The 23,093-nt window shown below is 32.4% G+C and overlaps 1 protein-coding gene and 1 long non-coding RNA gene across 10 annotated transcripts in view; one reads left to right on the top strand and one right to left on the bottom strand.

Annotated features, from left to right (window-relative positions):
• Window positions 1-23,093, bottom strand: part of LOC143232645 (uncharacterized) — a 50,718-nt gene that overhangs the window by 12,680 nt on the left and 14,945 nt on the right. For all 5 annotated transcript variants that reach the window (XR_013017642.1, XM_076468302.1, XM_076468299.1 and 2 more), the window contains 3 exons: window positions 21,847-21,922; window positions 1,760-1,915; window positions 817-986 (listed from right to left, as the gene is read on the bottom strand). Coding sequence is in view for 4 of the 5 variants with exons in the window: in XM_076468302.1 (XP_076324417.1) it covers window positions 817-986; window positions 1,760-1,915; window positions 21,847-21,884 (364 nt within the window). In the remaining variant the exon portion in view is untranslated. The remainder of the gene's footprint in view (window positions 1-816; window positions 987-1,759; window positions 1,916-21,846; window positions 21,923-23,093) is intronic.
• LOC143232646 (uncharacterized) lies at window positions 809-20,362 on the top strand. Of its 5 annotated transcripts, none has more exons than XR_013017645.1 (3): window positions 809-948; window positions 2,732-2,973; window positions 3,790-6,624. It is a non-coding gene; the product is annotated as an uncharacterized LOC143232646 (long non-coding RNA). The 5 variants fall into 5 exon arrangements; XR_013017644.1 differs by having other exon boundaries at window positions 810-948; window positions 2,691-2,973; XR_013017647.1 differs by having other exon boundaries at window positions 930-1,066; window positions 2,691-2,973.

The raw sequence follows: 23,093 nt of genomic DNA on the forward strand, positions 1-23,093 counted from the left end.
AATAGTGGGATTGGCTGTTAGTTATAACGTCCCCACGATTGAAAGGGCAAGCATGTTTGGTGTGACGGGGATTCGAACTCGCGATCCTGGGATTACGAGTCGAGTGCGTTTACCACCGGGCCATGTCGGGCTCAAAACTATTCAAGTGAAATTTAAAAACGTTAAGATAAAATTGTTTCAGTTACGATGCAAAACGTGCTAGACTAAATAATTAAATTCAAAATACAATAACAACAACTTCTACAGTAAGTAAATCATGACTTTAATAAATACATCATATCGACCTTTAATATGACATCATCATCATTAGTTCAAAATTGTTGTCATTGGAATTTTAAATTAACCGTCACCTTATTTTCTGCCAGATTATGCCATGATAATTTTGTTTCGCTTATAATTAATTAACCTGAAGATACTACATTGAACACATAGTCCTTTCATCTTTGTTTAGATTTGCACTCACGTAATACATTAATTATCTAGATGTTTGGTGAAAGGACCTCTGACGTGATTTGTATCAAGAGCAGGTAAAAACTAAATGAATAGTAACAAATATTTTTATTTCTTGCTTTTCAAGTTCATACGTCATGCTGTGTTGTATCCTGCAGTTTGTATAATTATTCTCGTGATACAAAATGCAATGTTAAGCGTCCCTTAGGTGACAACATTTCAGTATCTTATAACTAAGTTATAGACAGACAATATAGTACTATAAAGTGGTGGAAATGGTTAAAGTAGGTAATCTCTCCAGGTCATCTTTTACTGTAATAATAATAGAAAAAGAAACGGTTCTGATACAAACAAGAGGCTGCTTACCTTTACAGTTCTTCAATCTCCCCTGAGTAACAAAGAATCTGAATGGTTTGTTCCTAGGTTTTACTACCTTCACTACACGATTTTCATCTGATTGAATTCCAATTACTCGACCACATGTGCAATCCGCAAGGGGTAAGCTATTAATTTCGCCTTGTTCAGTATTGTTGTGACTAGAGTATGGTTTGGAGAGAAAAAATGTTGTTAAAGCACAGATTGTTGCTTTCCTTTTATACAAGCATGGATTAAAAAGGTAAGATATCTAATTAATGTCATGCCACGCGGATGATAGTAAGAAACAAAAAACCCACGACAAGGTTGTTAAAAAAAGCCCAACGAAGCTGTATGATATACAAACTCAATACAATTTAATGTTTATTATAAAATGTATATTAAATTAGAAATCATCGAATACCCCAAAGTCATGTAAAAAACTGTTGCATTTTTCACATTTAAAAATCACTCTTTCTTCAAACAGATCCTCACAGAGATGAAAAGTTAACATTAATTTATACTTATTATATTCTACTTGGACAGGCCAGCAGTGGCTGATATTCAGAGTGCAGGATTGCGTTTCTCTGTGTCTAAAATACGAGCCACAATGCAACTAAATTCAGTCAGTAATTCTTGTTGTGCTAGCGTTATAGTAATGACAGTCAGTCCCATTATTTGGCTCTAACAGATGGCTAAAGTTTCTTATGGCAATAAGTGCTGCAGAGTGGTTGGTCAGTTGTTTAGAATTAGGAATGTTAAGTGATTTTGACTTGCCATTTAATCCTTGTAAGCATAGAATACTCATCAATTGAAAATATCGGTATCGAGTCAGACCATGGCTTGTCCACTTTTATGTGTTAAAACTTGCTTTTTGTGAAGTGATACACTACTTTCAGTATTTATAGTATGAAAATACGGTATCTTATTTAAATCATAAAAACCTAGAACTTACGAGTCGTGACACGAGGACTCTGTTTCGTCTAGAGGATCTGTTATTCCTCTTATTGTCTCCTCTTTGAATGGTTCGTAGTCATGGTGACAACAAAACACATTTTTGAGACCGTTCCAGATCCGCTTTCTAAGTGACTTTTTGTGCACAGCAAAATCACTGGAATAGAAGCAATACTTACATGTAATGAATATGTCATAGTATATTTACACATAAGTGACTTGTATGAGAGAAGATCAATATTTATTTAAATGAAGTGTTATATTGATAAATCGGCACCTTAGTGTTAATGGTTAACAACTTAGATAAAATTGGGAAATATCACGATTCACCCTAAAACAGTTATTGCTCAGACAATATGATAGTATGAACAGTATTTCAACAACTACTAGATCTGTCGTATACCAGTCAAACTGTGGAGTACTGGTATTATAGAGAAGTCCTCGATAACAGTGGATATAGCAGATGTAATGGAGTTGACATATTCTTTTCTACTTTCATTCACAAGTTACTATAATATCCACACTAAAATTACTTAGAATGAAAAATGGTTGAAATTGTGTATGGAGAAAAACAGTAGTTGAGGTTCATCAAATGGTTATTAAACGTACTTGAATATTTATATGGTGGAGTAAATATCGAATTATGGTTGTTTCAGGGTCACATAAAACATATGTTACCAAATTTGTCTGCTTGAATAAAAAATACAAGAATTAAGAGCCTAAAAGAAATTATAAGTGAAAACGACTCTACAAGATGTTGACGACAAAGATGATGTGACAGGTAGCGTTTAACAAGTTTTAGCCTAGCAGCAAAGATGTAAGGTATTGAAGAAATACATAGATTATATAAGTAACTAGGAAACCTAATTATATCATTGGATTACATATTTTTCATTGCATTTCAAGTTAACAGTTTTTCTGCTTGATAACAGATTATAATCATCAATAGTACACATTCTTTTCAAAATATAAGTGAGATAAAGACAACTGAGAACAACGGTACATGAAGGGAGGAAGAAGGGAGCTTTTTTGGAATGGATGGTCTACATTTAAAGACTGTAGCAACTGGCTTGTTTTCTGAGACTATTAACTGTGCTGTAAGGGAGGTTTTAAACTAAAACCTAAAACATTGATGAGGGCCAGAAAAAACTAAACATAAAAGGAATAAGAGGAAAACATTTAGCATGGGAAGTTGGTACAGAAGTAGTAGAAAAGGTAAGACTTGATTGTTACTGTTGTAATGCTAGGAGTATAAGAGTAAAAGTATATGATTTTAAAGCACTGATATGAATGGATAATTTTGATATAGGAATTACATAAACATATATAAATTATTTTAATAAAAGAAGCTTCTTTGAAGTACAGGGTTACAGAGGGAGGAGTGGTTTTATATGTTAATTGTTAGTTACATTATGTTGATGTTGAGACTATCAAAGATAATAGAAAGGAAATAAAATCCATTTGAGTTTCTGTTGGTGGATATGGAGGGAAAAGGCTTTTAGTGGGAATTTCTAGAACAAGCACTTTAATAAAGGATACTTGGCTAGTCCTAGAGCTCAATACATATATCAGGAAAACATGAAAATTTTATCAAACACCTTTGTGCCACTTATACATTGTGTCTTACTTGTCTCAGTTCTTCATTATAGAAGTAATTAGGTTATGTAACATTGGAAATAAATTTGGAAAAATTAGTTTTTCAAAGGAGATATTTCTAAATGTTGTCCATAAATTTACAGAAAGAATTTTCTGAGGAATTTAGAGTAAATTTTCTAAATTTTAATTCTAAGTTGAAAATTGTAGACACTTCCAAAAGTTAGAGTTTACTAGGGATTGATTAGACATAACTGTTCTCCCCTTTTTTCACAACTTATAATATAGTGGACATCTTTTCACTTTTATTAAACTTTTCTGCTACTGTGTTGTCTTAATGTATTACACTGACAAGTTTTAATTCTTCTTCACGGTTTTCATTTGTCTTTAAAGAACCAATTTGCAGATGATGCTTTCACTAAATCTGCCTTTTTCCAGAATCTAAAGAGACAATCATCTTTTCCTTCACAAGGCCTGGAAATCAGAGTCAGTTAAAGACACTGTGGCCATATCCATCCTTTCCTGCAAGAGTGATGTTATTTTGAAAATAGGCCTTTCTAAAATGAAGATTTATATATATGAGCATATCCCAACCTTTTTAACTACTTCAAAAGAATATTGAGACTGTAAGTCTTCTGATATGGTATGCTTAAGCAGCTTTAACAATTCTTGATCTTTGTTTACATTCACTTTTGAATATCCTAAAGTAAATGCTGTAGAAAGGACATAAATCAGGTATGGTTAAGTGTTATTAACCGAGAATTAGTACACTCTCTTATTAGGGATATAATAAAGTGTAGAAATGTGGTGTAACATTTTATAAAGTGATACATAATACAGCTATGAATATAGTAAAATATATTTTAAATTTTAATCTCCAATAGCTGTTTACCTATAAGTCATAAAATAAAAGGTTTCCTTCCAAAATATGATAGTTGCACAGGGTATATCCTGATAGGCAATGGGTATATGTAGTGTAAAATGTAACATTAATTTGCACTTTGTTTAATGGATTTTCATTCTGCCTTATTGATTTTAAGTATTAAAAGTTTATCCACAAAGGTTAAGATTTTTTTCTTTTGTTGTTGATGTTTTGAATCAGATATTAATATTTCAAAATTATTATGAAAGAAACTCATTAAAATATCTAACATCTACTCATAGCCCCATAAAATTAACAACAATTGAGTGCTAAAACTTACTGTAAAGTATGTCTTAAGACCTCTTTCACAGTTAAAAGAACAAAAATGTGTCTATATAAATAAGATCTCGGCTAAATATTTTATTATGTGAAATTTTTTTGAAATTGTTCTAATTTCACTATTTTCTGATCATAGCTGTCAGTTAATTTTATATTGGTGTTGCAAATCGTATACTAGAAAATTAGTTTTTTTGTTTGTGTTATGGTATGCCTTAATATTTCATATTAAATCTCAAAGAAAGTGTTAACTATGTCTTTACTGAAGTAATTTGAACATTTGTAATGTTTGTTCTTAGAAGGGTTGGGGGGTACATGAAGTTGATGCAGTCGATCTGGTATTGGGCTTGTAAGTAATATAATGCAAAATTAGTTTCCTGTTTGAGTTATTTTATTATATGCACTATTACTGTTAATGTGCATGAAGTGGTTGGCTTTGTTCAACATTTTCTACCTTAGAGCCAGGACTTATGACCTCTTGCTTTTCTAACTTATTTTCTCAACTTGTTGTGTCTTTGGAAGATTTTGTTCAGCATTTCCAACAGCTTGCTTTTACTTCTTGTTATTCAGATAAAGATCAGATGACTTTACCTTCATACTTCATCACATTTAACTTATTACATTTGTCTCAAATATCCTGACATTTTTCTGTTTCCATACAAGATATCCAGATTTATGCAGCTTCTTTTCTGTGGTATCTGCATGTTGACTCTTGTTCTCCTCAACAAGCTCTATCAGTAAAATCACATTTACATGAAATATGACAAAAACTTGTATTCACTAGATAATATCTTTGAGGATTATATCTGTACTGTATTGTTATGTCAAACCATTGTATTACATTGCTGTCACAATTTTGAAGAGTGAGCAATTTCACTGAAGATTTCTATTTTATGTACTTCTAATTTGTTATGCCTTGTTAAAAATCATTTCTATCATGACTGGACTGTGACTCTTACTCTGAAAGAAAAACTCCTGAAGTATAAATAAACAAGGTGGTATTGTGTTGAATAAGAAATGAACTTCTTTTATCACCTTCACTTCAAAGCACTTGCTGTAGTGATCCAAAAATTGGTAGATAAAATATTAACACTTAAATGTGTTTTATGCAATAACTTCCTGTTGACATTTAATTTTCTCAGTGTAGATATTTTTTTATATATCTCCAGTTTTGGTGTTTGTAATTAGAATATATTAAACAATCAAAATTTGTAATTCTGTTTATCTCTTTTTACTGTTCTTAAAATGTAAAGTTGTATGTTCTTCAATGAGTAGATATGTGGGTAGTATAACAGCTCCATGGAATAAAGCACCTTTGTCAATAAAATTCCACACTTATCAATATGTTAGAAATTTTCTGTTCATCTCAAAATATAGGTTCTTATTAGAGAGTGCCATTCAACATAGTATTATGTATTTGATGTCAGTTATTAAATGTGTGTTTATTTTATCCTTTATTACTGATTTAGAAACATTTTGTGGTAGGTGAAAGTAAGTAACAGATGCAATATATATGGTAGTATTTACAAAAACTTTACATATGCATTTCAGAGGCTGTGCAAATACAATATGGAAATTATACAATGCAAAAAAGAAACCTTATTTTTCACATGAGCATTGCCACTTGCTTTGATATGTTAAACATAGTCATATAGATATTATTAATTTGCAAACATATCTTTGTGACTCATCTAGTTTTTTGTGCATAACAGATATGTATGTTTTACTAAAAGCTTGCTATGTTTCTTGTACATACATCTGATAGGTTTCAAATTTTATTAAATATTCCTTTTTCAATATCAGGTCAGTCCAAAGGTCCAGTTACATGCATACTGTATTCAGTTGTATTTGGTCATAAATTATGACAATTTTTTGTGTATGGGAAGACATTATACAAGCCTTTTTATGTTTTAAGAGTGTGCAGTAGTAATAGTAAAATATCCAAATGGTTCAAATGTAAATCCCTAAGTATTGAACATTATTGTTAATGGAAGAAGAATGGAATAGAACTTTTTCAACTAATGAGCTGTTAATGTGTCATTTATATTTCCTGAATAAAACTGAAATACATACCAGGTTTGCCTCATTTTTATGAAAAATTAGATTTTAATTTTTTGGCAATCATATTTTTTCTTTCAACAAATTGTGAAGATTGTAGAATTTGAACCTTAGAGTGAATAGGAAAAAGTTTCACTTTGTGTTTAAAAACATTTGTTCTGTTGAAGAATCACTTTTTAACCGATCATCCACAGGAATTATTCAAGAAAATTAAACAAATCCATAAAATTAATTTAGCTTAGTTTCAGAACAAGCATAGAATATCTGGCCTGTACTGTTGTGCTTTAAAGCTCTCTCATAATTTGAAGAGACTCCAGCATACTAATGTTCTTCAGTTATCTCCAGATGTATTTATATCTTACTTAAAGAGGGGATTAAACTCATGAAGAAATATTGCTAGGACATCCACCCATGATCTTTCAGTCATACCCCACATTTTGCACCTTTAACTTGTAAGGGTCATATAAATCAATGAGGGGACTAGGAACACAAAATCCAATGCCAGATTTAAGTTAAAGACCCCTGAAATACCTGCTCCTAGATCACTATTATATTTGATTTAACCTTGTGATGCATTTTACCTCCTCTTAGTGATGACCCTACTTGAGTTTTCTTGTCATCTTCAAAACTGTGGGAAAAGTGTGTGGACAAGTGAACAAATTCACAAACTCATGTCTTCCAATGGAACAGCAGTATGTCTGCAGAATCACACTGCTAAATACCATGTTTCAATACCCATGGTGGGCAGAGCACAGATAGTCCATTGTGTAGCTTTATGCTTAATTATAAACAAACAAACACATATTATAATTAATACAGGATACATTTCTACATTTCTTCATGTAATATTCCAAAGACCATCCACAAATGTTTCTGGGGATTTTTTTTTTTTTTTTTAATACAGCACTAGAATGACCAAACTTCTTGAAATTATGTGCTAATTCTGTAGTTGAGAGACAATTAAAGAGGTTTTGGGCACCTACAGTTTCTTTTTTTTTGGCATTTTATATTTTGCAAATACTGTCATTTTTGTGCTTGTGTGAGCTTTAAAGAGAAAGGAATGTCTTGTTTTAGATTATCAAAGATTTTTGCAAGACTAACCTCAAAGTCAAGTGAAATTGCTCAGTGTATTTCAGAACTGGATAGAAAAGTAGTCAGTTACAGAGAAATATATTTTAAACACAGCATAATATGTATTACTGTGAATGTGTGTCAATTCTTAATCATTTTCTTTCTTTGTAATTTTCATCACTTGAACCCTCAATGTGGATTCTTGTACGTGGTGAGGGAACCTCCTGGAGAAGATTCTGTACTTTCAGTTTACCTCCTCTGGGATCTAAAAATCAACCTGCATGTTTGCTGTGTGTGGTGACCCGTGAAGGGGAGGAGAGGATCCTGGTGGCTTAGGGGTCCAACTCCAACACACCATTTTGGCCTTAAATTCATGTAGACAGGTGGTCTTAAGGGCCCCCCCAAGATCAGTTGGCTAGTCCATTTGGGCCAGGGTCAACTGAGTGTCAGCATAGGATGTCCTCAGTAGGTGTAGTGGACATTATGTCTGATAATGGTGTTTGGGTACAGTGCTCGTGAAACCCTGGCATTGCTGCAGTGACCTTATATGGCACTGTTGTGCATCCCCCTCATAGGGCTCCATGGTGGGGTCAGTGGGCACTGAAATATTCTTTTTTTATTATGGATACCCCTCAAATAAAAAATAAACAAGCATGATAGCATAGAGAAAAATCCAACTTCTGGCAAACAACCGAGCATTGATAACTGTACGGTCAAACTCACAACTTGAATCTGCCCACGATTTTTGATTATACATTCTTTAACTGATAAACCCTTAGGGCAGATGTCTCCATTTTTTATTCAGAAGGGTATAGAAGGGCTTGCTGGCTCACGTAAATCGGTAAAATAATTATGGTCTGGGGACATTTTAGTGGAAACAACTTCATCACAACATTCCAAACTCCTCTTAAAGTCAAAGGCCACTGGGGATATACCCATTGAGGTTACTCATTATTCTACTTTGAATTCTTCCAGAAGAATTATAGTTGAGAGGGATTTAAAGACCATTCCAGAGTCAGAGATCGTTGCAGGTTTCACCAGCCAATGTGTTACAGCTGTGCATCGAATTTTCACTCGTAGAGATGGGATTATGAAGCCTTCAAATGTTCTAACATTAACATTTACAACATCTATCGAGGTTTTCAATCAAATGTGAATGACATCAAGGATTTGATTGACTTTTATCATCCCAAATGTCTTTCTTTACAGGAAACATTTTTAAAACCTACTTATACAGTCAAAATTCAGCAATACTTCTTATACCGAAATGACAGGCCATGTGTAGGACAAGGACATGGGGGAGTAGCACTCCTTGTCATTTAATATGCTCTTGTTAGTAACCATCCTATTCTTATCAATATCCAAAACAAACTGGCTCATCTCTATCATCTATCTCTGTCCAGTTTTTTTGGATACCAGGTCAGAGCGACAAAGTCCATCTGCTGTGGCTCTATCACCACAGCCCCTGTTCCATACATGAACTATGGTCCAGTTATCAAAACCCGACTATACACCAGTTGGCAGTTGACCTGAAGTAAGCAATGAAATAATAAGTTTTTTCGAATCAAGCCTTCTTTAGCTCTTTGGCCATCTTAAAGATCGAAGGGAGGTAGTTGTTTTGGCTTGGCTACGCATTGGTCACAGTTTTTTAACTCACCACTTCCTTTATTCTGGTACTGATGCACCAATGTGTGGTTTGTGTGGCACTCAGTTCACAATCGTACATATTTTATTATCATGCCGTCATTACAACCAAAAACGCCGCTGCCATTTTAAACATATTTTTAAGGTGGGTTTGCCCTTGACATTAGCCGATGTCAAAGGTGACACTGGCTGCCTCACTCATGTTTTTACATTTTTAAGAGCCAGAGCCATTTGTCTTTTGGACTTAATTTAAGGTTTTTATGGGCTATATACTGTTTTAGTGTGGTTTATTTTACACATTTTAATTTTATTTTGACCTGAAGTTAGGACTGGAAAGGCCAACTTCAGGTGACTGATAGCAAGTTTGAACTTAATGCTTCAGTCTTCCTGGCAGGTCTTAATTTTACATATTTTATGTATTTTTACCTTCATTTCCAGATACTATTATAGTATACTACATCTTATTTGGCACAGATAGCCTAGCAGCTTTGTACCAATAAACATGCAATACCTACCTACCTCCCTTCATCACTTGAGATCTTCATTTCAAGATGTTAGGTATGTGTGGTTATCATGAGTGTTTATTGAATAGTCAGATATCAGGACTTACTTGTATTATAATTTATTACTAAGTTCCTGACCAATTGCTAGGAAAGAGACCTTTAACTTTGCTGTTATGTGTAAATTTCCACTCTTGTTTAATTTTTTTAAATTTAGCTGAACTACTTTTTTGTCATTGTTTATAATATTATCATTGTTCAGGCAAAGAATAATTATTATAGCTTTCAGTTTTATTTAGAAAGAAACTTTTTTTTTATGGAGTAAGTGGGATAAATTCACTTTTAAATGTCTGTGTTGTCCCAGAGTTTAAGCCATTTTTTATGTAATTGTTTGAGATTGGTCCGCACTCATATAAAAATCTTATAAAGTCATGGAGAAGATCAATGTCTTGAAACAATGGAAGTTGATCTTTCAGCGATAGTTTGTAACTAATCATCATGAACATGAACTCCATATACATTGTGTTACTAGAGCAAGTTGTTTTTATTGTGTTTCAATATTAAATTACGTTATCAGTGAGAAATTTTTAAATATTATGCAACAATTAAACTTACACTTTCACTAGCGTGACTTTATGCTATAACTTGAGAAAATATTTCATTTACACATGATACTTCATGGTGTTATCTTACGAGAGGTTTACAAAGGTGGATACTATACTTTCACATGACCAATGTCTGAATCTAACTATATTGAAATCATTATTTTAACAACTGTCTCTAGGATTTTAATAAATGCGCTGTGATAGTGTAACTATACTTCCATGTATGATGACGTCATCAGTCTCTAACTTGAAACTCTTATTTTCCGTATTTTAACCTTTGTATCAATACAGTTTGTTACAACTAAAATATTAAATGAATGTCTCACTATTTATCCACTTTGCCCTTGACGATGGTGAGAAGCAAGTCCAATATTATTAAGAAGTTGGTTTCTGTATGGAATAATGTATGCTGCTACCATGGCTATAGTAACACGAATCTTGTGGAAGTGTGGAATACATTTCTATACTATTGATAATTTATTTGAGATGTAGTCCTATAGGGTACTTGCTGTTTCGCTATCATTAGTAAAACTTGCATATTATTCGAATGTGAGTTATTATCATGAAAAATTACTTTTATCGCCTTACAACTAAACATAATATATGAACGATTTTTTGTTTAACTTTACTATTACATAAAATATTAAATTGCATGAATTTTTAGATTCTCCATGTATAAAGTTTGGAGACTTTTAAGAATTACAAAAGTCATACACTTATAGAGACAGTAATTGCACAGTACACAAACTAGTTCGGAAATATCGATGTTGTTATCGTATATACTTCAAACAGCCTTAACTAAGAAGGGAAAGGTGATTAGAGCCTGTCGAGTTTGATGTTTAAGAACGCTTACAAACTTGATTTAGAAAATATATATGAAAGTCGTTAAATTTAGAAAAACCATTTGACCTTTAGTACTAGCTAAATCTTAAATGGTATAATATAGAATATTGCCACGTGGTCAGTAATATACATAATACACTTGAAAGCAAAGTTAACTTTGCATTCATATAATCTGAGTAATAGTTTCATTTCTTGATATTTGTTTCAGTATCTTACATTTAAATCCAGTTATTCAAATGCAGACAAGTACCTCAAATTATAATTTAAAGATTTTTGTTAACATGAATTACAGAAATCGGTGTTTGTCGTACCCTGATATACTATCATATATAATCTAAAATGCCAGATGTAATCTATTATAGAGTGTTAAAAAACTAATTTTTTATTTTGTCATTCACTTAGCCAACAGTTATTATATACAGTGCCCAACATAATGTCAACAGTTGAATAAGACTCGGTGAGCTTAGAATAATTTTTCATATAGAAAGATGGATTCACTTCCAGTTAAATTTGTTTTGATCGACTTAAAAATGATCAGTGATTGCTATAAATAACAGCAATAACCTTTCCTATAGTACCAGTCTTAACACTGCTAAGAGATGACGCAACATAAAATAGTATAGAAGACGTTTCTAGATTTTAAAGTCAACTTAATTTTCAAATAGATTTAGTATTTTCAGAAAATTTCAGTCGTGTGGCATGTGGAGGTTCCTCACATTAAGAAAAATATACTTATGGTATCAGCTCATCTTTCAGTGTTGTAACATCAATGAAAAATTTCCTCGGTTAAAGTTATTACTGTTCACAATGTGACAATTCATTTGAGCGTTTAAATGAGTATAATTATTCTGATTATTTTAATGTTTGTAAAAATGATGAAAGCTTGAGAGTTGAACCCCTAGTCTGTAATGGTTGTAACAAGTTTAGTAAATCTGCAAAATGTTAAAAGAGACGTGAATCAAAGAATAGTAAACAAACAATATCTTTGATAATTTTTACCAGCACGTCGTTAGTATCAGAAAAAGAAAAAAGTGAATTTGATCGATATGGCAATGTACGTGTGTGAGTAATTAAACATTATATGAGATAACCATTTCAAAGATTCGTCAAAAACATGTTTTTGTTTTGTTTTTCGAAAGAGATAATGAAATCAAATTATAATCTTTCGACGAATTCTGTCAATTCTTAGTTTACAAAGAAGGTACGAATTATACAGCTATAGCACATAATATGAAAGAGTTAGACAGACATTTTACTTTAAATTATTTTATTCGCCACGAAATGAAGCTCAAGATTATCATAAATGATGGAAAAAAATACGCTTATCGTTGTCAAAAAGTTTCAGAATTAGAATAATTGCCAGTTACGAGTTTATACCTTTGTCTTTATCATTGTTTTCAAAACTATTGGATTAGAAGAACTACAGAAAGGATATTTCTCTTACTTTTTCAATATAAACTCAAGTGAAAAATATTGAGAACCTGAACTGAATGGACATTTTCACTCTCCTAACATCATGTTAGTATCCATAAGACAAATGTTCCTGGATTGTCACTTTCAGCAATGAGAGGAAGAGTACCTCTTTGACTTTCAAAAGGGCCCGGCATAGCCTAGCGCGTTAAGGCGTGCGCTTCGTAATCTGAGGGTCGCGCCAAACATGCTCGCCCTCCCAGCCGTGGGGGCGTTATAATATGCGGTCAATCCCACTATTCGTTGGTAAAAGAGTAGCCCAAGAGTTGGCGGTGGGTGGTGATGACTAGCTGCCTTCCCTCTAGTCTTACACTGCTAAATTAGGGACGGCTAGCACAGATAGCCCTCGAGTAGCTTTGTGCGAAATTCCAAACATACATACATATATTGACTTTCAAAAACAGATGCACAGGCAAGAGAAAAAACTGTCAATATTGGTTCCTATTAATTTTTGTTGTTCTCTTGAAACTTGTGTCGAAATTCGCATTTTTCGTTCTTTATTTTTATCTTTAGATACTATAAACCAAATATAGATATATTTCGATGGTGCTGTCTTCAATCGAGAAAAGAATTACTCACAATCTATGATATAGTTTCGTCTGCGTACGTAACCAGTTTCTGTATATTTGGTTATATTCAGATGGAGGTTTATATCACCACAATCGATAGTTTTCACACCTAACCATGGATACTTTACAGCCAAGTACTTGTTATATTATGTACAAAAATCCGAGGAAGTAAAAATCCAACTTGCGCTTAATAATGGTCAGAAGCAAATCCTAAATTATTGAGAAGTTGGTTTCTGTATGGAATAAAACATGCTACTACCATAGCTATAGTAAATGTTATGACAATAACACAAAGAATGTAGTTCTAAATAGACCCATCTGGTTTATTATAAACAGCACATGTAAGTAATAGAAACAACTTGAAGCTCTAGGATACAAGATCATGACAATATGGAAACCAGTATTTAAGAAAATGAAGACTAACTATACAGATTTAATTAATTTATTAAGGGAACATACAGTAGTTTCTTGCTTGATGTATAAGATGTTGTTTATGGAGTGAGAGTCAATGGAACAAGAATTTTATGAAACATATAGTGGAACAGGAAAACAATTTCAAGATTAAAGAATTGATATAAAATATCACAACTAATCGAAGGATATACAATTGTTGTTTTTTATCTCATACCTTATCTGTCTCTTGGACTACTTACTTACCAAAGAATAGTGTTATTGACTGTCACTTATAATGCTCTCACGGCTGAAAGGGCGAGTGTGTTTGATGCGATGGGGATTTATACCCGCAACCCTCAGATCACAATTCTCAAGAGCCTTAAACAGCTGGTCATGCCGGGCAATTGGTTCTTAAACATTAGTATCAACAGTAGCAGTGTTAAAAATAGGTTACTGGCATTTGGTACTGGCTACTTATTTTCAAGCCACAAGTATAAATCTAGTGGTTAAAACCAGTGTAGGAGAAAAGTGTTCACAGTTTGTTACTTGTAACGAGGGCAATGTAACGGCAGATTTTATTTAGGAACGCGAGTCACCTATATACTTTTAAGGAAGCTAGTAATAAAGATATGCAATTTTTATATTCAGCATGTAGGATGGAGGAGAAGTTAAAGTCTTTCCTAATAGCATAAAAGCAATAGATAAAGAGAAGAACACACTGTGGGAGATGGAAGCACAATTTCAGGAGGAACTTAAGCTTTTACATGGAAAAGATACACGAGCTGACAATGACTTTCAGGAAGGCAGAAAGAGTACCATTAGAGTGAAAGTAATGAAATTATTTATAATAAGTCTATTCTGTTAAATAATAAATTTCAGCCTTTAGTTTATGCAGATGAGGAAATGTTGGATGGAAGGAAAACCAAAGGGTTAAAGAAAGATGTGGATGATAAGGAGGCTATCAGCGAAAGTTGATTACTCCAAAGGAGGGACGATAACCGGTGTGGTGAATAAGGAGAAAAAAGATTATACTACCAAGAAGCACAGATGAAGGATGTAACTGACAAAGCAGAAAATTTAATAAAGAGGACTAGCAGAAGTGTCATGAGTTCATAAAATAATTTAAAGAAAAAAATCCATGAGGTATTTTGTCAGGGATACTATGCAAAACTGACTGTGGGATGAAGTTATAAATAGGTCACTAAGGCTAAATGTTGAACTAAAATTAGTATGTAAGGATGAGCACTTTGGCTGGTTGTACTTATGAAATCAATTTAGTGGAAAAAATGAGATTGTTTGAATGGATGGTTTGCATTTCAGTAGGATAGAAGCTGACTTGTTTCCTAAAGCTACTTACTCGGCTTTAAGAGAATATTTATAAAATGGACTAAAGAGTAATGAGGACCAGGAAAAATTAAATTGAAAGAAAATAAAAGGAAGAGACATGTTTTTTATAGGAAATAGGAATTATAATTACTAATAAGTTTAATTGTTATTATTGTAATGCTCGAAATATAAAAAAAATAAAATAGATGACTTTATTCCACCGGTAGGAAAAGAGGATTCTGATATAATGGGAATAGCTGAAACATGGTTGAACGTAAATGTTTTTGATATAGAATTTTTTAAATAGAGAGTTTCTGGCTATTCTGTGTAAGGTATGGGTTACATCCTGTTCAAATTAAAGATATCAGTTTGGAGATAAAATCCATTTGGGTCGTTTTTAGTGGGAATTTCTTAAAACTACCATGGTACTGATGAAATTAGTGAAAATCTTTACAATCAGATTAAGATTTCAGCTCTTAATGAAATCATGATGGAACATATGTATTGGGTAATATTAAAGTCAAACCATAAGGGAGAAATGCTTTTAGAAACTGTTAAGCTTTTTAAGAAATTAGTCAAGGAAGCTATTAAAACAATGCTATGTTAAATTTATTCTTAATTTCCAATACAGAAATGATTATGGAAATTGGAGAACATCTGGGTGCAAATGATAAATGCTCTATCAGGTGCAATGTTCTGTCACAAATAGAGATAAATAACAACGATAGTTGGATCATAATTTAAAAAAGAAAAAGAAATTTTGAAAGGATGCAACAAGAATAATCTGTTCTGAATTGGGCAACTGAGTTATTTGGCAACACTGATCAGATGTATAAACTTTCTAGAGGAAAATTCTTCAATATTCAAGGTAAACATATTCCTTATAGAATGAAAAGGGTAGCTGCAAGGAAGCAATAAACAGGTTGGCTCACACAGAGTTTAGAGATAAGATTTATTAAAATTATCATAAATTCAAGAAATTTGAATTGGCTGGTATGACACCAGATTCATAAGATCAAAAAGTTGGTAAAGCATGAAATGAAAACATCAGAAAGGATATATGAAAAAAGATTAACTGCAAATTTGAAAATTAACAGTAATGATTTTTTAAAAGTACATTAAAAGAAAAGAAAATGTTGTTTTGTCATACGTGAAGATGCTGAAATCTATCAAATTGTTTTCTCTACATAAAAGAAGAGTTGTATTGGTTTGATGAAACTGTTTGAGGTTGAAAGTAGAGTTGTTATTGTACTGATGCATGATCGTGTTTTTCCATATTTGCCAATGAAAATAGTAGAACCAGGGGACACAGGTATAACTTATGGAAGGGAAGGAGTCATTTTTAGCTAAAGCAGTTTCAATTATTTAAGATGTTTGGTTGGCCTTTGGAATAGGTTATTTTCAGACGTTGTAGAAGCAGTAAATCAGAGCTTAGATAAAAAGCTTGATAAATATATAAACGATAATGGCTGGAATTAATTATTTTTAAATTATTCTAATTTAGTTTAGACCATGACACAACTGAGATTGACTAATGTTCAGAAGTTGCTGTTATTGTATTTTGAATTAAATTATTTAGCCTAGCAGGTTTTGCATTGTAACTGAAACAATTTTATCTTAACGTTTTTAAATTTCATTTCAATAATTTTGGGCCAAACATGGCTTAATGGTTAACGCACTCGACTCGTATTCTGAGGGTCGCAAGTTCGAATCCCCGTAACACCAAACATGCTCGCCTTTTCAGCCATGGGGGAATTATAACTGATAGTCAATCCCACTATTCGTTGGTAAAATAGTAATTCAAGAGTTGGCTGTGGATGGTGGTAACTAGCTGCCTTCTCTCTAGCCTTATACTACTACATTAGAGAGTGCTAGCACAGGTAGCCTTCGTGTAGTTATGTGTGAATTTCCAAAAAACACACAAACATTTCCTCATGAGTCCGACACATGTTTTACCATCTAATACGCAACAGCTGGGATAACTAGTCGGGTCTATCATTTTTCTGTTGTTGTTGTTATAACTATTATGCAAAGTCAGAAATTGCGTAGCAAAAACAGTTAAAACAGTTTTAAAGTAATGTCGTACAAAACATTTTTTGTATAACAGTCACCTAGAATTTATAATTCTGGCTAGAGGTTGAGTACAAAACTTCTGTATACGGTGTTGTATATAACCTTTTTTTAGGATAATTATGAAATTTACATATTGAGAAAATCTTTCTCTTATAATCTATCCAGTCTTTATTGTTTTTTGTTTGTTTATTTTGTATCCAACAGTGGTTTATGTTTAAAGTACTGCTAACAGTTAATGATATTGCGAATGGAGTGTGGTTTGAAGAGAAAAAATGATGTTAAAGCACAGATTGTTGTTCCTCTTTTATTCTAGCAGGGATTAAAAAGGTAAGGCATCCAATTACTGTCATGCTATGCGGATGATAGTAAGAAACAAAACCACGACATGGTTGTTGAAAGAAGTCCAATGAAGCTGTATGATATACAAACTCAATAAAATTTAAAGTTTACTATAAAATGTATTTTAAATTAGAAATTGTTGACTACCCCAAAGTCATGTTAAAAACTGTTGCATATTTCACATCTAATGAACATGCTACTTTCAAATAGATCCGTACTGAGATTAAAACGTAACATTAATTTATACTTCCTATATTCTACTTGGATAGGCTACCAGTGGCCGATATTCAGATTGCAGGATTGCATTTCTCTGTGTCTAAAATACGAGCCACAATGTAGCTAAATACAGTCAGCAATTTCAGTTGTGCTCATGTTATAGTAATGACAGTCAGTCCCATTATTTGGCTCTAAGAGATGGCTAAAGTTTCTTATGGCAATGAGTGGTTGATCAGTTGTTTAGAAATAGGAATGTTAAGTGATTCTGACTTGCCATATAGCCCTTGTGAACATAGAATACTCATCAATTGGAAATATAGATATCAAGCTACTGAGAGACTTTCCAGGAGAGTTGAAAAACTAAGAACTATCAGTTTTTAACCAGAGAATAATCGTGTTGAAATGTACAAGAGTCTCATACAAAAAAAAACAAAACAAAAAAAACGTCCACTAAATATCCATTTAATGTTCAAGTTATTCACACACTAGACATTTAGTCTCATTAGTTGTTCATTTGGATAACTAGTGCCCAGAAAACAATACTGGATCAGATAATTATTATATTAAAAATCCTCTTCAGTACTAACTTGACCTCTAATAAATTATTGTCATTTCACCAAATAAAATACAGATAAATACTCAGTATAACATTCACTAGTATGAGAAAAAATATACAAAAGGCTCACAACATTCTCCACAAAGCCACTTATTGCAAAAGCTTTAGTGTTTATCCTTCGGCTAAACTGTACACGGTGAAAAATGATTATATAGATATATGAGGAGTAAGAAATGTATGTTTCTGAGAGGGCCTTAAGAAGCGATAAGTCCAGTCAGACCATGGCTTGTCCACTTTTACACAGTGTGAATTTATGTATTAAAACTTGCTTTTTGTAAAGCGATACATAATGTTGAGTATATGTGGATTGAAAATACGGTATCCTATTTAAATCATAAAAACTTAGAACTTATGAGTCGTAACACCAAGACTCTGTCTCGTTGGGAGGATCTTCTGTTGTTCTTTTTTATTCTCTCCTCTTTGGATGGTTTATATTCATGCTTACAACTTAAACAATTTCTGAGACCGTCCTGTATCTGCTTTTTAAGTGACTTTTTTATTTTTTGTGCACGACAAAATCACTGGAATAGAAGCAATACTTACAAATAATGAATTTGTCATAATATATTTACACAAAAGTGACTTGTATGAGAGGAGATCAATATTTATTTAAATGAATAGTGTTATATTGATAAATTGGTACCTTAGTGTTAATGGTTAACAATTTAGATAAAGTTGGTAAATATCACAATTAACACTAAAACAGTTATTGTTCAGACAGTATAAATAGTGTTTCAACAACTACTAAATATGTCATATACCAGTTAAACTGTACAGTTTTGATATTATACAAAAGTCATTGAAAACACTGTATATAGCAGATGTAATGTAGTTAACATATTCATCTCCACATTAATTCAGAAGTTACTATCATACCAACACTAATGCTACTTGGAATGAAAAATAGTTGGAATACTGTATAGAGAAAAACAATAGTTGAGGTTCGTCAAATAGTTATTAAACGTGCTTGAATATTTATATGGTAGAATAAATATCGAATTATAACTGAAAACAACTCTACGAGGTGTTGACGGCAAAGATGATATGATAGCTAGCATTTAACTAGTTTTAGTCTAACAGCAAAGGTGCAAAGTAATTAAAGAAATACATAAATTACATAAGTAACTATGAAACCCAATTATATCATTAGATTACATACTTTTAATTTGATTGTAACTTAACAGCTTGTCTGCTTGATAATAGATTATAATAATCAACAGTACACATTCTTGTCAAAATATAAGTTCACCATGGTGAGACAAATACAACTAAGAACAACAGTATTTCTTATACATGAATTGTTACATATTATTTCAAACTGCTTTTTCCTATTTGATTGAGAAACTATATGAAAATATTTTCATAATTTTAAAATGTTTATTCAATACTGAGTGAATTAAATTTGGTTTTGTTTTGAATTTTGTGCAAAACTATACATAAGACTATCTGCACTAACTATCCTTTCAGCAATTATAGACTAGAGAGACACCTAGTCAAACCCAACCAATGTTAAAAAAACAAACAAAAACTTCCGTGGCAGGTATTTAGTTTTAAAGGAAGATGAACTTCCCAACTGGGGTGGTCAGGGATATTTATATCCCCCTTCACCCTGCTCACGATAGAATTTTGATGTGTGCATTGACAATTTCGATTAAATTCTAGTTTTTGTTTCATATCGGATGATCGTGAAGATTGACACAGTGAAGGTAGTTTCATAGAAAAGGAACAGAAAAAGTCTGGTCGGTTCAAGGTGGCAGAGAGAAATAATCCAGGCTGGATTGAAGTAGAACGAAGAGGAGCAAATCAACGACATATCAAACATCTCAAGGTCAGGGCCTCAGGGTGACTGAGATCTGCAAATCCAAATGCCTCAGAGTTTGTTGTGGGGGAAAATGGGAGTACTCTGAGAAAACCCACTTTCACAAAACTGACACCGAATATTTTACTGTGCTGTGCCCAGTGCTGGAATACAAAATGTTTACATTTTCTTTAGATACTTATAAAAGTTAATTATAATCTTCTTGATTCAGTTGTTAGAGTTGTATGAAATTGATGTAATAGTTTAATATTAAAATTTATTTCATGTATTATTCTATTAATCATGTCCAAGTTTCTGAAGTTTTATCAAAATTTTATCTAACAAAAATCACAAAATTATTTTATTTTCAGACAGAAAACCTGCAGAACATTTTTCTTTTGAATTAACCATTACTAATACAAAATAGTTTTCCCAAAACGTGTTCCAACTTCTCCTTCAAGGACTCAGATGGCTTTAATAACTTGCCATTAAAAATTATAGAAAAAATATTTAATGTTGAACATCATACAGAGTACAATTGAGTTGAGTTTATGACACACAAACCTGACATTATTTCACAGTTGAATTTCAACAGAAATGTTTTATCTAAATCAAGTTCAAGTTCTGCATTTTAAAATGTAGATTTGGTGCAATATCACATACTGTTTAATACAGTTAATATATCATGTTGTGTAGAAATAAATATCAGAATTCTCACAATGACATTTAGAATAGCTGAATATTAAGTAACTTATCATTAGTTGGTGGATCTAATCAAACACTTGTCTCTTACAAGGTGTATTAATTGTCAGCTGTTTCAACAATACTCAGAGTAAGTTTTGTAACCCCCAAGGCAACACGGACAGGAAGGACTTTCCTCTACGACTTCAAACTTGGACAAGTGCATGTTTTCTTATAGCAAAGCCACATTGGGCTCTCAAATGTGAACAAAAAGCTACCAAAAGTACATGAAACATCAACCAGGTATTTGACCATGGATCTGTTACTGAATGTACAGTTAAGGGTTGGTTCCAAAGGTTTAACATGGAGATGAAAGTCTTGAAGACCAAGAAGCCCATGGAAGGAAGCCATCCTTTGATGAAAACACATTAACAGAAGCAGTTGAGACAGACCCTCGCACAACAGTAAGTGAGCTTGCAGGAAAGCTAGGCACAAACAAATCAAGCATTGCCAACCACCTGAGTGCAACTGGAAAGACGAAAAAGTTAGATAAGTGGGTTCTGTACAAGCTGACTGAAGATCAACAAAACTGGCATTATAAGACCAGTCAAGGATGATGCTTCAAAAATTGAATGAGTTGGGAATCGAGGTTCCGTCCAATCCACTTTATTTCCCAGACCTTTCCCCTACAAATTTTCATTTTTTCAAGCACTTTGACAACTTTTTGAACAGTAAATGCTTTCAAAACCAGAAAGCTGCAGAAGAGGCTTTTAAGGAGTTCAATGACCATAAACACTTACTTCTGCAGCAGGGGCATAAACAGCATCGTTACATGTTAGCAAAAGTGTGTTGAAGCAAATGGTGCTTACTTTGATTAAAGCATGTTTTACAACACTGGTTTATACTTTTCCAAAATTCATAGTTCAAAAATGACATTTATTTCTGGACAACCTTTTTTTTTTTTAAATCACACTGCAAGCTACAAAAAGTTCTCATTACTTCCACTGAAATTAGATGAATTAACAAATTTCAAAAATTAATAACTATTTTTGTAAATTTTTATCTCCAAAATGTATCTAAATCAACTTTACCTACCTGAATTCCAATTTCTTGGGGAGTTTTAGTTTTAGCATACTTTATACCTTCTGTAAGAAACTGTAAAGAGCCATCTCTGAAAATATAAAAAATTGCATTACAGTAAATAATTTGGGATAATAAAAAATCTAGAAATGTTCTGTCCATAACATAAGCTACATAATTTTAATTTATTTTTCTCTGTTAATACATGGACTAATGTTCTTTTATTATTAAGACTGTATGGGACAGTTTAATTTAAAATGAAGTTTAATAGACTGGAATGTGTATATTTGACTTGCTATCATTATTTTTGAACACATTTTTATTCCTAAAACCGTTTCATATTTGTTCTTCATTACCATCCCAAAAATGTTACTTTTAAAACAGACAAACCTTAGAAACCTACTTATAAAAACTTTTAATGTTTATGAAAATAAGCCATTCCAGCATATTTATTTTGATACATTATAACAATCTATTTAAAATAAATAAACGAAAATCTGAATTTGTAATACTTTATCTGACAAGTCAAAATACCACTGTTATAGAGTAACAGTTAATTTTCATACATGATCAAGTTTTGATCTTAGATGCAAGTGATTGCCATTCATGCTGATTTCGTATGCAGTTTTCACAGTTCATGATATTTTATTTCAATGTGTAGGATGATCACTTAAACAACACAAAAAGCATGGAAATAATGTTGCATGCTCAAAAATCACTGTTAATATAGCCCAAATTTATTTTTGACTAGTCATCAGAAAGACATTTTTAGCATATCTTTGGCATCTGGTCAGTCGAAGGAATGTAACATGTTTCCAAAACAGCTTCAATATATGTACTCTACTATACTGAAGCTCTAATGAGCAGGAAAGCCACTCTATTTGGTCATTCTATTCTTCAAAAAAACATGTTGACTAGTCCAGCAAAGTGAGAGTAGATGTTATCACTCATTTAACAATTCTTATTTCTTCTCTTATGACACTAAAACCATTGCTAAATGCATAACATTCTTGCATTAATGATGAAGTGGATTTGGCTCTAGATTCTTTCTAAATGAGTATAAGCCTGTTATCTAAATGTAAGGTGAAGTGGAACTCTTCTGTGTGCCGAATACTGCTACACACATTGTTAATTCACTGGATGCATTCTTGGCACTACTGCAAGTGAGCTTTATATGTGCCTTACTATGAGTGGAATAAAGTTCACTGTACATGAGTAGTCTGTTTCTAACCACCTGTACATGAAAAGTTGCAAACATCTGA

The sequence above is a fragment of the Tachypleus tridentatus genome, chromosome 11 (assembly GCF_004210375.1).
Source record: "Tachypleus tridentatus isolate NWPU-2018 chromosome 11, ASM421037v1, whole genome shotgun sequence".
Taxonomy (NCBI): Eukaryota; Metazoa; Arthropoda; class Merostomata; order Xiphosura; family Limulidae; genus Tachypleus; species Tachypleus tridentatus.